Raw genomic sequence first — 16150 nt, forward strand, 5'->3', positions numbered from 1 at the left:
ATCCATCCTGACCCCCACACATCACACACACAGCTCTACTCCATCCATCCTGACCCCCACACATCACACACACAGCTCTACTCCATCCATCCTGACCCCCACACATCACACACACAGCTCTACTCCATCCATCCTGACCCCCACACATCACACACACAGCTCTACTCCATCCATCCTGACCCCCACACATCACACACACAGCTCTACTCCATCCATCCTGACCCCCACACATCACACACACAGCTCTACTCCATCCATCCTGACCCCCACACATCACACACAGCTCTACTCCATCCACCCTGCATACACTGATCTCCACCCTGGTCATGTGATCCCTGACTCCTCCCACATATGTGATCACATGACGGTGACATCATCACAGGTCCTGGAAGCACACGTCTGCTGTCCGGCTCTGCAGGTAAGTGTCTTCCTGTTGGCCTTGGAGGATTGCTGGTTATGGTGATTTAATCTTTTTACTTTTGGAGGGGGCGTCCTATCTGTGCGCGGCTATGGGGGCCGTCTTATTTGTATATGACAATGGGGGGGGGCCGTCTCGTCTGTACACAAATATGGGGTGGCGGCCGCCTTGTAACCCTTTTTGTAGGTCTCGATCCTGATTGGCTCTGGCCATGTTGGTGAAGGGCTGATTACAGGGGACAGAGCAGTGGGGGTTGGGAGAAGTCTGCAGGGACCGCCCCTATGACTCCTCTCCCCGTTTCTGACTACTTTGTAGTCTGTTCTCTTTACGCTGCAGCATCTCTGATAGAACCTCCATGTCTGCCGTGTGGCTGTCAGGATGTTGTGCTGCCGGCAGTTCTGGCATCATAAAACAGCTGCCCTTTAACCCCTTAGTGACCACGCCATAGTCTTTTTACGTGCTGCCGTTGCAGGACATGTATAGAGGGAGATAGCCCTGCTATCTCCTTGCATACATCGCAGATGTCAGCTGTTTATTACAGCTGACACCTGCGGGCAACAGCCCCTTTCGGCCGCCTGGCCGATCGCGACTGTTAACCCTTTAAATCTCCTGATGTTCCGGGGTCCCGTACGGCCCCCTTGCGGTGAGATCAGGAGAGCTGTATGGGTGTCATGGCAGCTGGGGGTCTTCTGAAAGGCCCTAGGGCTGTCATGGCAGAATGCCTATCAAGCCATCCCCGTGGGGTGGCTTGATAGGCTGCCTGTCTGAATGCAGTATGATGTAATGTCATGGCATTACATCATGCTGCATAAGCGATCAAAGCATCGCATGTTGTGGTCCCCCAGGAGGACGTGAAGAAAAAGTACAAATAAGAACAATAAAGTTTTATTAATAATCTGTTTTTTAAGTAATAAAAGTTCGAAGAAAACCTTATTGCCATATTACAATAAAAAATGTAAATAATAAACCAAAAATACATATTTGGCATCGCGGCCTTTGTCTGTTTTATTAAATGAATGCATTATTTACCGCGCACGGTAAACGTTGTCCGAGAAAATAAATAAAAAATGCCAGAAATGCGCTTTTTTGGTCACACAGTTGCCAAGAAAAAATCTAATAAAAAGCGATCAAAAAGTTGTATGTATTCCATAATGGTACCAACGGTAACTGCAGGACGTACCGCACAAAACGAGCCCCAACACAACTATATTGGCGGAAAAGTAAAACAGTTATTGTGCGCCGAAGATGGAGGCAGAAAAGAATTTTAAAAAACTAAATATCTTTAAAAATATACATATAAGTAGTACAGCAGAAAAGAACTGTACGAGTTTGGTATCGCAGTAATCGTACCGACCCCTAGAATAAAGGTATCAGGTCATTTTCGTTGCAGTTTGTGCGCCGTAGAAACAAGACGCACTGAAAGATGGCGGAATGTTGTTTTTTTTTCCATTTCTCTCCACTTAGAATTTTTTTAAAGTTTTTCAATACGTTATATGGTACAATAAAAAGCATTAATGAAAAATACAACTCGCACCCCCAAAAAAACTACAAGCGCTCATACAGCGATGGAGGAATAAAGGAGTTAGGATTTTTTTAAACTGAGGAGGAAAAAACAAAAATGGAAAAAAGCAAACAGCGTGGTAACTAAGGGGTTAATCTCTCCTCTAATCTTTCCCCTTCTTGTTTTGTGCGGCTTTTATATTGTTTAATCTTCTTTCCCTTCAGGTTCTACAACACCGGATCCTCTGCTGAGATCCGTCTATAAGAGAATTCATCCTCGCTGACCCGTGAGGGATGGAGAAGGACAAGAGCAAGATGGCGGGAAGTATATTAAATGTCACCCTAGAGATACTCTTCCAGCTTACTGGAGAGGTGAGAGATTCTGATGATGTCACATTACATCATTCTCATCTATGGTAACAACAGATGATGTCACTGGAGAGGGGAGAGATTCTGATGATGTCACATTACATCATTCTTATCTATGGTAATAACAGATGATGTCACTGGAGAGGGGAGAGATTCTGATGATGTCACATTACATCATTCTCATCTATGGTAATAACAGATGATGTCACTGGAGAGGGGAGAGATTCTGATGATGTCACAGTACATCATTCTTATCTATGGTAATAACAGATGATGTCACTGGAGAGGGGAGAGATTCTGATGATGTCACATTACATCATTCTTATCTATGGTAATAACAGATGATGTCACTGGAGAGGGGAGAGATTCTGATGATGTCACATTACATCATTCTCATCTATGGTAATAACAGATGTCACTGTGGAGGTGATTGTGTAGTGGATCAGAGTTGTTCCTTTAAAGTAAATGTTGTATTTTTATTACTGATTATTCTGCCAGACGACCTGCAGCCTTCCTGATTGGCTGTCAGGAGCATTATATGGATTGGGCGGTTCACCACCCGGCAACAGGTCTGTGATTGGTGGAGGAATTCCAGTCGGAGTAATTTCGGTTATCACTAGAGGAGAAGGAGTTGATCTGATGAAGGAGAAGATGTAAAGAGTAGAGCAGCAGAGAGAGATCTTTAGTGCGGCAGGAAGGCAGTAGTGTGCGAACTAACAAAAGACAGCAAGAAAACACAATTGGTGCACGGCGCCGTGTCCACGGGCGGATTATAATTATAGTAGCTCACGCCGGGAGATTCGCGGATCTAGAAGCCATAGGGATGCATTAGCATCTGTAGGGCAACTTAATGCATGCGATGGGATTTATTTTATTTTTTTTTCCGAGCATGCGGGTCAAATTCGCAGCATGCTCCATTTTCCTGCGTATCCCGTGAGGACGGCTTTCATTGAAGTCAATGGAAACCGTCCCCGCCGCGGCACACCCGCAGCTGACGTTGTGGCTGTACTTCGGATCCACAGGAGAGCTGGGGATTAAGAAAAAAAAGTGAGCACGGCGCATGCGTCTGGTGCGCCCCCTGCGTGTCAAGCGCATCCGCCAGCCAGAAAAAAAGAAGATCCGGCCATGTCGGAGGAGAGCCCTGAAGCATCCGGACAGGTGAGTAAATGTAATTTTCCATAGCGTCCATCATGACAGCACACATGGAGGTCGCTCCGCCTGTGATCCTTGGGACAGGAAGAAGGAGTTCTTTAAAAGCCACCTCCCACCGCTTGACTCCAGTGTCTTCCTGTCCCAAACAGGAAGGAGGCAGGGGGAGCTGCGAGCGCTACTCACCCGGGTGCGGGGTATCCGGCCAGGGGAGGCAGCTTCCTCGCTCCATCCGGAGGATTGGCATCTTCAGTGGGGAGGGAGCGGCAGGTGCGACTGCTCTGCGCTCCTACTCCCCGGCGTCTAGCGGCAGCTGGCTTCCGGGTATGGGGCGGCGCCGCGTCGTGCGCGATGACGTCAGACGTAGCGCGGGCGCTTAAAGGCGCCAAATTCAAAAATGAATGATCCCTTTCATGTCCCATGCGTCTTTTCCTTCCTGGCTGAGCAAGTATGGATAGCGCTGAAGGGGATAAGATTGTGCCAACTGTAAGTAGTCCACTTGGACAATATGGGGGACATTTTGTGAGTAATGAAGTTTTCACACCTGGTATTAGTAATGGCTTCTCCTTATAGGAGGAAGCATTAAAAACTAAGCAGGAGAAAAAAAGGATCAAGAGGTGTGCGTTATGTGCAAAAAAAGTGGACGATAACGCCAAGAGACCCATATGCTCGGACTGCGCTACAAAAATAGTTAAAGACGAGCAACACAACCTATTACAGGGTATTCGTGAAATGGTGCGTGAAGAGGTACAGGCATTAAAAGAGCAAACCCTCGACGCCCAGCCGGGACCATCCCGGAAAAGGGCCCGCACCGAAACTTATGGGATCTCTTCACCTGAACATTCCGAGGGAGAGTTTTCAGACAACTCATCGGAAGTGTCAACCCCCACACTAGAAGGGGATAAAAAGTTCTTTTTCTCAAACATGGACCTGGAGGAACTAATCTCCGCAGTCCGTAACACCATGGAGGTCACTGATACGCTGCAGGTCAGATCAGTGCAAGATGAAGTGTTTGGGGGCCTCAGAACCCGCCACAAGAAGTGCTTCCCAGTTAACGAAAACCTGTGAAATATCTTGGATGAGTGGCACAAACCCAAACGGGGGTCCATCATCCAAAAAGATTTCAGAGAGAGACTCTCTTTTACGGCGGAGGATGCCTCTCTTTGGCGTGTAATCCCCAAAGTTGATGTTCCAGTCGCAAAACTGACAAAAAAGACGGCGCTCCCCTTTGAAGAATGCTCCCAGTTGAAAGATCCGATGGAGCGTAAAATGGAGGGGTTCCTGAAAGGCATATGGGAATCAGCCTCTACGGTCATAGAGACCAACATAGCGGCCACATCGGTGGCAAGATCCCTGCACCTGTGGCTGGATCAGTTGGATTCCCACCTACATTTAAAAACCCCTAGAGAAGAGCTTGTCAAATGCCTACCCCTAATTAAAAAAGCGACAGCTTTTTTAGCGGACGCATCGGGGGAGTCCATGAGGTTCGCGGCAAGAAGTGCAGCCCTAGGAAATGTGGCCAGACGGGCCTTATGGCTCAGATCATGGGCAGGAGACCAGACGTCCAAGTCCAGGTTATGCACGATCCCTCTGGTGGGCGAATACCTTTTTGGACCAACACTGGACAAAATCTTGGAGAAAGCAGCAGAAAAAAAAACTAGGTTTCCCAACGGATTATCTATCCAAGAAAACCATTCCCTTTCAGAGAGAGTATATCACAAGGGGAAAAAGCAAAGGGAAGACGGGTAGGTGGTCCTACCCGGAAGGGGCTAGAGAGGGAGAACTTCGGGGTTACCCTCTAGATTTGACCCAAGATAAAAGAGTCACATTGGGGGGGAGACTTCTCCAGTACTCAGAAAACTGGCTGCAGATCTCAAAAAGCCCCTGGATTCTGAAGATAGTCTCTACAGGCTATAAAATCAGGCTGAACTCGAATCCCCCCGATAATTTCTGCATAACACCACTGCAGCCCCCCAACCTCCAAGCAAAATTGGAGGAGGGCGTATTTAATTTGATTAAGATAGGAGCGGTTATTCCTGTCCCTGCGGTGGAACAAGGCCGGGGTTATTATTCCCGTTTATTTTTGGTTCCCTCCCTTAGAGTTATTTTGAATCTCAAAAAGTTGAACGCTTATGTAAATAATTATACGTTTAAAATGGAAACCATACGCTCGACGGTCCCATTAATAGGTCAGGGTAACGTTATGTGTACTATAGACCTAAAAGATGCGCATTTCCACATCCCCATCCATGTTACATCTCAAAAATTCTTAATATTTTCAGTTTATATGGATAACACCATACGACATTTTCAATTTATCTGCCTACCGTTCGGCATCTCCTCAGCCCCTAGAGTGTTCACAAAAATCATGATAGAACCAGTTAGGTTCCTGCGGGAACGCAATATTAAAATCGTCCCTTATCTAGACGACCTTCTACTGATAGCAAGCGATGCTAAAACCATGAGGGCCCAGTTAGAGGAGACATTACATCTACTCGGAAAACTAGGCTGGATCATTAAGTACGAAAAATCTAGCCTAGTCCCAGAAACCAAAAAGATTTTTCTGGGGATCCTCCTGGATTCAAATAAAAATCGGTCCTTTTTACCCGAATCAAAAGTTTCCCACATTTTGAAAGAGATACGGAATTTCCAGAAGAAAAAAGAGGTGTCAGTAAGGGAAACAATGCACATCCCCTGGGCCTAATGACGTCCTGTCTTCCGGCAGTTCCCTGGTCTCACTTTCACTCCAGGTCTTTACAACAAAAATTGTTGACAACCTGGGATCGTTTCCAGGAATCCTTGGAGGAAAAATTCAAACTACCACTATGGGTAAAAAAATCCCTAGATTGGTGGCTGGCACCATCACACTTGAGGAAAGGAGTCCAGTGGGCACTCTCTCCGTGCGTCACTAAAATACGGACGCCAGCGGTACAGGATGGGGAGCCCAAGTGGCAGGTGAAGCCTTGCAGGGATCCTGGTCTAGGTTCACCAGTACCCACTCATCCAATTATAGGGAACTAAGGGCGGTCTGGGAGGCCCTGATTAGATCAGAGGATGTATTGCGAAACAGACATGTGAAAATATTGTCAGATAATATGACTACGGTTTCCTTTCTCCGTCACCAGGGAGGCGCCCACTATCCTCGCCTGCAGTATATGGCGAGCAAAATACTATCGTGGGCAGAGGTCAACACGGCATCCCTCTCGGCGGTCCATTTAAAAGGGACTCAAAATCAGGTGGCGGACTTCCTGAGCAGGAAAAGACTGGATCCGGAAAACTGGTCCCTCAACCCAGAAGTATTCCGACATCTTACGGACCAGTGGGGGCTACCACAAGTGGACCTGTTTGCCTCAAGAAAAAACGCAAAATGCCGGGACTTCTTCTCCCTAGATCCAGCAGACCAGCCACTAGCATTAGATGCACTATCCCAGGAATGGGAAATGCCCCTGGCTTATGCGTTCCCTCCCTTACCGCTGATAGCCAGATGCCTGCAAAAAATCGCACGCAGTCACACCACCGTCATATTCATCGCCCCGGCGTGGCCAAAAAGACCATGGTATCCAATGTTGAAGTGGTTGGCTATACAATCTCCGATAGCGCTACCCCTCAGAGAGGATCTCCTATCCCAGGGCCCAGTTTTGTTCCAGAGAATCCACTGACGGCCTGGCTGCTGAGAGGCAGAGATTAAAAAAACAGGGGCTTTCCAACAAGGTGATTAATACTTTATTCAAGAGTCGGAAATCAACTACTTCGAAAATTTATTATAGAATTTGGGAAGTATTTTGTACATGGTATAAACCAGAGAGCCCTAACCTAGATTGTTCGGACTTTATTAAAATTCTAGATTTTCTGCAAGCAGGGCTAAACAAAGGTCTCAGTCCCCGAACTCTGCAGGTTCAGACAGCAGCTCTTAGCGCCCTGTTTGATGTTAAACTTTCGGAAAACAAATGGATAAAAAGATTCCTGAAGGGGGCTGATAGATCAAAACCCTTCGTGAGGGGGCCATCACCCTCATGAGATCTTAATATAGTCCTGGAGGGCCTCTGCGACCCGCCATTCGAGCCCATTAACCAGATCACGGTTAGAAACCTATCCATGAAAGTCGCCTTTCTGATCGCCATCACATTGGCTAGGAGAATTGGCGAATTACAAGCCTTATCTAGTAGAGAACCCTACCTAAGGGTCTTAGATGATCGGGTAATATTCAAACACCCCCCCAACTCCTTACCAAAAGTCGTGTCCCCTTTCCATCTAAATCAAGAAATAACACTGCCATCGTTTTGTCAAAATTTCAGTAACACGAAAGAAGAGCGTCTTCATAACCTAGACGTCCGAAGAGTAGTAAAAGCCTACCTAGAGGTTACTCAAACTTTCCGAAAGTCAGAAAAGTTCTTTTTACAATACCAAGGGCCCAATAGGGGCAGACCAGCTTCAAAGGACACTATAGCTAGATGGATCAGGTTAGCGATCCAGGAGACCTACAAGACCAGAGGTTTGGCAGCTCCGGAGGGGACGAGGGCCCACTCCACCAGGGCTCTCGCCACCTCCTGGGCGGAACGCAGGGGAGCCTCAATAGATCAGATCTGCAAGGCAGCGACATGGTCTAGTATAAATACATTTGCAAGACATTATAGACTAGATCTATACTCAAATACAAAACTGGCCTTTGGACGGAAAGTGCTTCAGGCAGTAGTCCCCCCCCCCCCCCCCCCCCCCTAAAAAAAGGTCTTATGATTTGGTATACCTCCATGTGTGCTGTCATGATGGACGCTATGGAAAGACAAGAATTATTCTTACCGTTAATTCCTTTTCCATGAGTCCATCATGACAGCACATGCTTTCCCACCCTTGATTGATATATATAATGTCTGTACATACGATTAATGTCTTTCAGTGCTAATAAAAAAAACTGTTGGACCTCGTATCCGTTGTGATGGTTTGGAAGTCACTGGAGTCAAGCGGTGGGAGGTGGCTTTTAAAGAACTCCTTCCTGTCCCAAGGATCACAGGCGGAGCAACCTCCATGTGTGCTGTCATGATGGACTCATGGAAAAGGAATTAACGGTAAGAATAATTCTTGTCTTTTGGCCTCATGGCTGCGGGCACCGGTGGAAACCGCTACGGGATTCCACCATGTGTGCCCGTGGACACGAGGCCTACAGATGTGGTTCCTGCACTCATGGAAACAATAATTTACCTCAGGAAGTGTATTGTCTGTGAAGATTTACCTCATGAAATCAAACTTCTAACGACTACCTGCCCGTTAGTATGTATGTATGTGTGTGCGTGCTTCTTATGCTCCGCCCCTGGTGATATCATCGCAGGTCCTACGGTATATATAAAACACAGAGCCTGACCGACAGAAGAAGAACACAGTTAGGGCTCTTGAAAGGGGAGGACAAAAATAACAAAATTAAAATACTACTAAGTCATTTTTATCTCAGACACAACTCACCGGTCTTGACAGAAGGCAACAACCTACTGCCACCACAGAGATCCGGCGAGCTGAAGGACCTCTGGTGACGTCTCTATTGTGGGAGGAGCCATTCTGGAGTTTGGTAGAAAGTGCTGTATACTAGATATGCAGACAAAAACTACCAGGATCTGTGATAGCATCACTGTCATATGATCCCCTGTGTGGGTGGAGTCAGGAATCACATGACTAGGGGCTGATCACTGTATCCAGGAGCTGCGTGTGTCATGTTTGGAGGTCAGGATGGATGTAGTAGAGCTGCGTGTGAGATGTGTGGGGGTCAGGATGGCTGTAGTAGAGCTGTGTGTGTGATGTGTGGGGTACAGCATGAATGGAGTAGAGCTGTGTGTGGGGGTCAGCATGGATGGAGTAGAGCTGTGTGTGGGGGTCAGCATGGATGGAGTAGAGCTGCGTGTGATGTGTGGGGGTCAGCATGGATGGAGTAGAGCTGTGTGTGTGATGTGTGGGGGTCAGGATGGATGGAGTAGAGCTGTGTGTGTGATGTGTGGGGGTCAGGATGGATGGAGTAGAGCTGTGTGTGTGATGTGTGGGGGTCAGGATGGATGGAGTAGAGCTGTGTGTGATGTGTGGGGGTCAGGATGGATGGAGTAGAGCTGTGTGTGTGATGTGTGGGGGTCAGGATGGATGGAGTAGAGCTGCGTGTGATGTGTGGGGGTCAGCATGGATGGAGTAGAGCTGTGTGTGATGTGTGGGGGTCAGGATGGATGGAGTAGAGCCGTGTGTGATGTGTGGGGGTCAGGATGGATGGAGTAGAGCTGTGTGTGTGATGTGTGGGGGTCAGGATGGATGGAGTAGAGCTGTGTGTGTGATGTGTGGGGGTCAGGATGGATGGAGTAGAGCTGTGTGTGTGATGTGTGGGGGTCAGGATGGATGGAGTAGAGCTGTGTGTGTGATGTGTGGGGGTCAGGATGGATGGAGTAGAGCTGTGTGTGTGATGTGTGGGGGTCAGGATGGATGGAGTAGAGCTGTGTGTGTGATGTGTGGGGGTCAGGATGGATGGAGTAGAGCTGTGTGTGTGATGTGTGGGGGTCAGGATGGATGGAGTAGAGCGGTGTGTGTGATGTGTGGGGGTCAGGATGGATGGAGTACAGCTGTGTGTGTGATGTGTGGGGGTCAGGATGGATGGAGTAGAGCTGTGTGTGTGATGTGTGGGGGTCAGGATGGATGGAGTAGAGCTGTGTGTGTGATGTGTGGGGGTCAGGATGGATGGAGTAGAGCTGTGTGTGTGATGTGTAGGGGTCAGCATGGATGGAGTAGAGGTGTGTGTGTGTGTGTGTGTGTGTGGGGGGGGGGGTCAGGATGGATGGAGTAGAGCTGTGTGTGTGATGTGTGGGGGTCAGCATGGATGGAGTAGAGGGGTGTGTGTGTGTGTGTGTGTGTGTGTGGGGGTCAGGATGGATGGAGTAGTGCTGCGTGTGTCGTGTGCGTGAGGATGGATGGAGTAGTGCTGCGTGTGTCGTGTGGGGTCAGGATGGATGGAGTAGAGCTGTGTGTGTGATGTGTGGGGGTCAGGATGGATGGAGTAGAGCTGTGTGTGTGATGTGTGGGGGTCAGGATGGATGGAGTAGAGCTGTGTGTGTGATGTGTGGGGGTCAGGATGGATGGAGTAGAGCTGTGTGTGTGATGTGTGGGGGTCAGGATGGATGGAGTAGAGCTGTGTGTGTGATGTGTGGGGGTCAGGATGGATGGAGTAGAGCTGTGTGTGTGATGTGTGGGGGTCAGGATGGATGCAGTAGAGCTGCGTGTGTCGTGTGGGGTCAGGATGGATGGAGTAGAGCTGTGTGTGTGTGTGTGTGGGGGTCAGGATGGATGGAGTAGTGCTGCGTGTGTCGTGTGGGGTCAGGATGGATGGAGTAGAGCTGTGTGTGTGATGTGTGGGGGTCAGGATGGATGGAGTAGAGCTGTGTGTGTGATGTGTGGGGGTCAGGATGGATGGAGTAGAGCTGTGTGTGTGATGTGTGGGGGTCAGGATGGATGGAGTAGAGCTGTGTGTGTGATGTGTGGGGGTCAGGATGGATGGAGTAGAGCTGTGTGTGTGATGTGTGGGGGTCAGGATGGATGGAGTAGAGCTGTGTGTGTGATGTGTGGGGGTCAGGATGGATGGAGTAGAGCTGTGTGTGTGATGTGTGGGGGTCAGGATGGATGGAGTAGAGCTGTGTGTGTGATGTGTGGGGGTCAGGATGGATGGAGTAGAGCTGTGTGTGTGATGTGTGGGGGTCAGGATGGATGGAGTAGAGCTGTGTGTGATGTGTGGGTTAGGGTGGATGGAGTAGAGCTGTGTGTGTGATGTGTGGCGGTCAGGATGGATGGAGTAGAGCTGTGTGTGTGATGTGTGGGGTCAGGATGGATGGAGTAGAGCTGTGTGTGATGTGTGGGGGTCAGGATGGATGGAGTAGAGCTGTGTGTGTGATGTGTGGGGGTCAGGATGGATGCAGTAGAGCTGCGTGTGTCGTGTGGGGTCAGGATGGATGGAGTAGAGCTGTGTGTGTTATGTGTGGCGGTCAGGATGGATGGAGTAGAGCTGTGTGTGTGATGTGTGGGGGTCAGGATGGATGGAGTAGAGCTGTGTGTGATGTGTGGGGGTCAGGATGGATGGAGTAGAGCTGTGTGTGATGTGTGGGGGTCAGGATGGATGGAGTAGAGCTGTGTGTGTGATGTGTGGGGGTCAGGATGGATGGAGTAGAGCTGTGTGTGTTATGTGTGGCGGTCAGGATGGATGGAGTAGAGCTGTGTGTGATGTGTGGGGGTCAGGATGGATGGAGTAGAGCTGTGTGTGTTATGTGTGGCGGTCAGGATGGATGGAGTAGAGCTGGGTGTGTGATGTGTGGGGGTCAGGATGGGTGGAGTAGAGCTGTGTGTGTGATGTGTGGGGGTCAGGATGGATGGAGTAGAGCTGTGTGTGTGATGTGTGGGGGTCAGGATGGGTGGAGTAGAGCTGTGTGTGTGATGTGTGGAGGGTCCGGATGGATGGAGTAGAGCTGTGTGTGTGATGTGTGGGGTCAGGATGGATGGAGTAGAGCTGTGTGTGTGATGTGTGGGGGTCAGGATGGATGGAGTAGAGCTGTGTGTGTGATGTGTGGGGGTCAGAATGGATGGAGTAGAGCTGTGTGTGTGATGTGTGGGGGTCAGGATGGATGGAGTAGAGCTCTGTGTGTGATGTGTGGGGGTCAGGATGGATGGAGTAGAGCTGTGTGTGTGATGTGTGGGGGTCAGGATGGATGGAGTAGAGCTGTGTATGATGTGTGGGGATCAGGATGGATGGAGTAGAGCTGTGTGTGATGTGTGGGGGTCAGGATGGATGGAGTAGAGCTGTGTGTGATGTGTGGGGGTCAGGATGGATGGAGTAGAGCTGTGTGTGTGATGTGTGGGGGTCAGGATGGATGGAGTAGAGCTGTGTGTGTGATGTGTGGGGGTCAGGATGGGTGGAGTAGAGCTGTGTGTGTGATGTGTGGAGGGTCCGGATGGATGGAGTAGAGCTGTGTGTGTGATGTGTGGGGTCAGGATGGATGGAGTAGAGCTGTGTGTGTGATGTGTGGGGGTCAGGATGGATGGAGTAGAGCTGTGTGTGTGATGTGTGGGGGTCAGAATGGATGGAGTAGAGCTGTGTGTGTGATGTGTGGGGGTCAGGATGGATGGAGTAGAGCTGTGTGTGTGATGTGTGGGGGTCAGGATGGATGGAGTAGAGCTGTGTGTGTGATGTGTGGGGGTCAGGATGGATGGAGTAGAGCTGTGTATGATGTGTGGGGATCAGGATGGATGGAGTAGAGCTGTGTGTGATGTGTGGGGGTCAGGATGGATGGAGTAGAGCTGTGTGTGTGATGTGTGGGGGTCAGGATGGATGGAGTAGAGCTGTGTGTGTGATGTGTGGGGTCAGGATGGATGGAGTAGAGCTGCGTGTGTCGTGTGGGGTCAGGATGGATGGAGTAGAGCTGTGTGTGTGATGTGTGTGGGGGTCAGGATGGATGTAGTAGAGCTGTGTGTGATGTGTGGGGGTCAGGATGGATGGAGTAGAGCTGTGTGTGTGATGTGTGGGGGTCAGGATGGATGGAGTAGAGCTGTGTGTGTTATGTGTGGCGGTCAGGATGGATGGAGTAGAGCTGTGTGTGTGATGTGTGGGGGTCAGGATGGATGGAGTAGAGCTGTGTGTGTGATGTGTGGGGGTCAGGATGGATGGAGTAGAGCTGTGTGTGTGATGTGTGGGGGTCAGGATGGATGGAGTAGAGCTGTGTGTGTGATGTGTGGGGGTCAGGATGGATGGAGCAGAGCTGTGTGTGTGATGTGTGGGGGTCAGGATGGATGGAGTAGAGCTGTGTGTGTGATGTGTGGGGGTCAGGATGGATGGAGTAGAGCTGTGTGTGTGATGTGTGGGGGTCAGGATGGATGGAGTAGAGCTGTGTGTGTGATGTGTGGGGGTCAGGATGGATGGAGTAGAGCTGTGTGTGTGATGTGTGGGGGTCAGGATGGATGGAGTAGAGCTGTGTGTGTGATGTGTGGGGGTCAGGATGGATGGAGTAGAGCTGTGTGTGTGATGTGTGGGGGTCAGGATGGATGGAGTAGAGCTGTGTGGGATCAGGGTGGATATAGTAGAGTTGTGTGTGTGATGTGTGGGGGTCACGATATATATAGAGCTGCGCGTGATGTGTGGGTATAATAACTGATGTACCATGTAACACAGCTGTGTGGCTTTTTGCACCACTAAAAACACTGGTACTATAATTCCTAATAATTACTAGGGAATTAATATATTGAAGACGGCTCTCAAAGAAATAAACTGTTGTTTTTTTGCTTACCGTTTATTTCTGCCTCCTGGAATCCCTTCTTGCCACAGTAACACCAGTATTGGTGCATCTGGCCTCCACCGGAACTATGGGTGGAGACATGGGTATGTGCAGGTGGAGTTATAAGGACCGCTCACAGCTGCTGATTGGCTACCTGTACGTCGGCAGAAGACTGCGTTTGACAGCATATTCCAGCGGAGAATGGAGGGCGGGGCCAAGAGTGATAGCAGCCGACTGGGGGTCCCTGCAGTTGACAGCACCGCTACCGTCATGGTAGGATCATAACATGCTTCTGTGGAGCAGAAGGAGGACTAGAGCACAGATTGCAATGGACGCTGTTGGAGATACTGACAGCGCAGAAGCAGGAGGGGACATGGGTGAGTGACAGGAGGCAGGAAGGGAAGTATCCAAGTACAGCGGGATCATTGACAGGACCTGAGAGGGAAGATGATGGAAGACCACCGTGGAAAGTGACAGCGGTGTCAGGAGTGGACCTTGCAGCCCGCCAGGGGTGAAACTGCCAACGGGTCCACAACGCAGATGGGAGGGGAGAATGACAGCGACCTTGGTAGTGCACATTGCATCTCGCCGCTGGGAGACTGCCGTTGGGGCCACAAACACTGACTGAAGGCTGGTGTGGGGACAGTGAGAGAGGTGCTAACAGCGGAGATGGCAGCCCAGCATCAGCCAATCCGCTGGGTGAAATAACAGCCCAGTATCAGCCAATCTGCTGCTGACGACATCATCTCACCCTCCCCTATATCTCATCCCAGCCAACCCATGTCTCCACCCATTCTTCATTTGGACACAAGATGCACCAGTACCGTTGCACACTAATACCATCATTCAGGGGAATGGACTGTCCCCAATTTTTATTTTATTCTTTCATTTATAATTAATTTTTCCCTGCAGCCAGTTGGGGGCCGATGGAAGGGCTGGCGTCACAAACTGATTTGTTATGATGATACCCTGCACGACTGACGAGTAGCATTGTACTAAATTGGTTCGGCCAAACTAGTGACTAGCCCTTTTATTGGCACCGAAATTTCTGCAGGCCTCAGGGCCCCGAGCTGGCCCGCCGCAGAGTACGACAATTGGACTCTGGAAATGTCTGCAGTGATGTTTATTAATGTCTTCCCATATACAGGATTACACAGTAGTGAAGAAGACCTCTAGTGATGGCTGTCGGGCCCCTGTGTGTGATGGATGGGGAAGAACCCTGAGCCCAATCACGGGGCCCCAACCTCAACCCCTGATACATGAGGACATCAATGTACAGAAGATTCTAGAACTCACCAACAAGATGATTGAGCTGCTGACTGGAGAGGTGACGCTGCAGGGAATGCTGGGACATTATATAGTAACAGCACTGGAGGCTTCTGGGTGATGACTGTATATTGTGTTGTCAGGTTCCTATAAGGTGTCAGGATGTCGCTGTCTATTTCTCCATGGAGGAGTGGGAGTATTTAGAAGGACACAAGGATCTGTACAAGGACGTCATGATGGAGACCCGCCAGCCGCTCCCATCACCAGGTAATAGACAGGACTAAATCCACGGGGACTTTATTATCTGTATATAAAGGATGACTTCAGTGTCCGTCTGTGTTTCCTGCAGTTCCATCCAGTAAGAGAAGAACCCCAGAGAGATGTCCCCGTCCTCTTCTTCCACAGGACCATCAGGTAGATGGAGATGTCCCTCTGATCTGTAGAAGGCTGTGAAGCTCTTGTCTTCAGTCTTATTAGATGTCTTCTCCTTGTGTGATGAGGCCGGTGGAGATGGCAGGATTACCGCTGACCAGAGACATTACATCTTGTCTGGATCTTCTCCCAGTGTTCTGGCGGTGGAGACTGCTGGTGGGAATAAGGAGCCAACAGGTTGGATTTATATCTATCTGCTCCTTTATGTCCTCTGAGACAAGCAGCGGATGTGTCTGGTAGACGCTGATCTCCTCCACTGAGACAACGTGCAGCGTGTCTAGCCATGCCAGATATACATATGTATGAGGTTCCTGAGGGGTCATTGAGCCACCATCTAATATCTATGTCCGGCTTCTAGACCGGCAGCTATGTGGCTCAGATAACTACTCCTAAGCGCTGCGGAATATGTTGGCGCTATACAAATAAAGATTATTATTATTATTATTACTCCTGTCAGCTCATTATGTGATAAAACCTTCCACACGACTTCTCCAACCATCTGCTGACTTTTACAATATTTGTCTCACAGCTTTTGTATCAGGATGAAGATCTGACCAATAGTAATACTACAGAGATAAATGTGAGGGGCGATCAGCGGTGTAAAGAGGAGATTCCTACAGGTAACCGCCCAGGTGAGTAGTAACCACTAACACAGCAGAGAAGATGTGATCTCCGAACAAACGAGCTTCCATAACTTTCCCCTGTATCACTGGGCCTCCTAAGTGGCCTATTGGTGTAGTATTAG

At 49.5% G+C, this 16150-nt stretch overlaps 2 protein-coding genes across 4 annotated transcripts in view; one reads left to right on the plus strand and one right to left on the minus strand.

The window, feature by feature from the left end:
* Positions 1–16150, minus strand: part of LOC136629002 (oocyte zinc finger protein XlCOF22-like) — a 338499-nt gene that overhangs the window by 252415 nt on the left and 69934 nt on the right. The gene's annotated exons all lie outside the window — the stretch shown is intronic.
* Positions 1–16150, plus strand: part of LOC136628989 (zinc finger protein 84-like) — a 162303-nt gene that overhangs the window by 119821 nt on the left and 26332 nt on the right. The window contains exons 1-4 of one of the 3 annotated variants that reach the window (XM_066605077.1): positions 14859–15034; positions 15117–15240; positions 15323–15387; positions 15935–16037. In XM_066605077.1, the coding sequence (XP_066461174.1) occupies positions 15011–15034; positions 15117–15240; positions 15323–15387; positions 15935–16037 (316 nt within the window). In that variant the 5' untranslated portion in view covers positions 14859–15010. Of the gene's footprint in view, positions 1–14858; positions 15035–15116; positions 15241–15322; positions 15388–15934; positions 16038–16150 lie in introns of those variants that run through there. The other 2 variants (XM_066605075.1, XM_066605076.1) reach the window with 2 other exon arrangements.

Source organism: Eleutherodactylus coqui, chromosome 5 (genome assembly GCF_035609145.1).
Source record: "Eleutherodactylus coqui strain aEleCoq1 chromosome 5, aEleCoq1.hap1, whole genome shotgun sequence".
Lineage (NCBI taxonomy): Eukaryota > Metazoa > Chordata > Amphibia > Anura > Eleutherodactylidae > Eleutherodactylus > Eleutherodactylus coqui.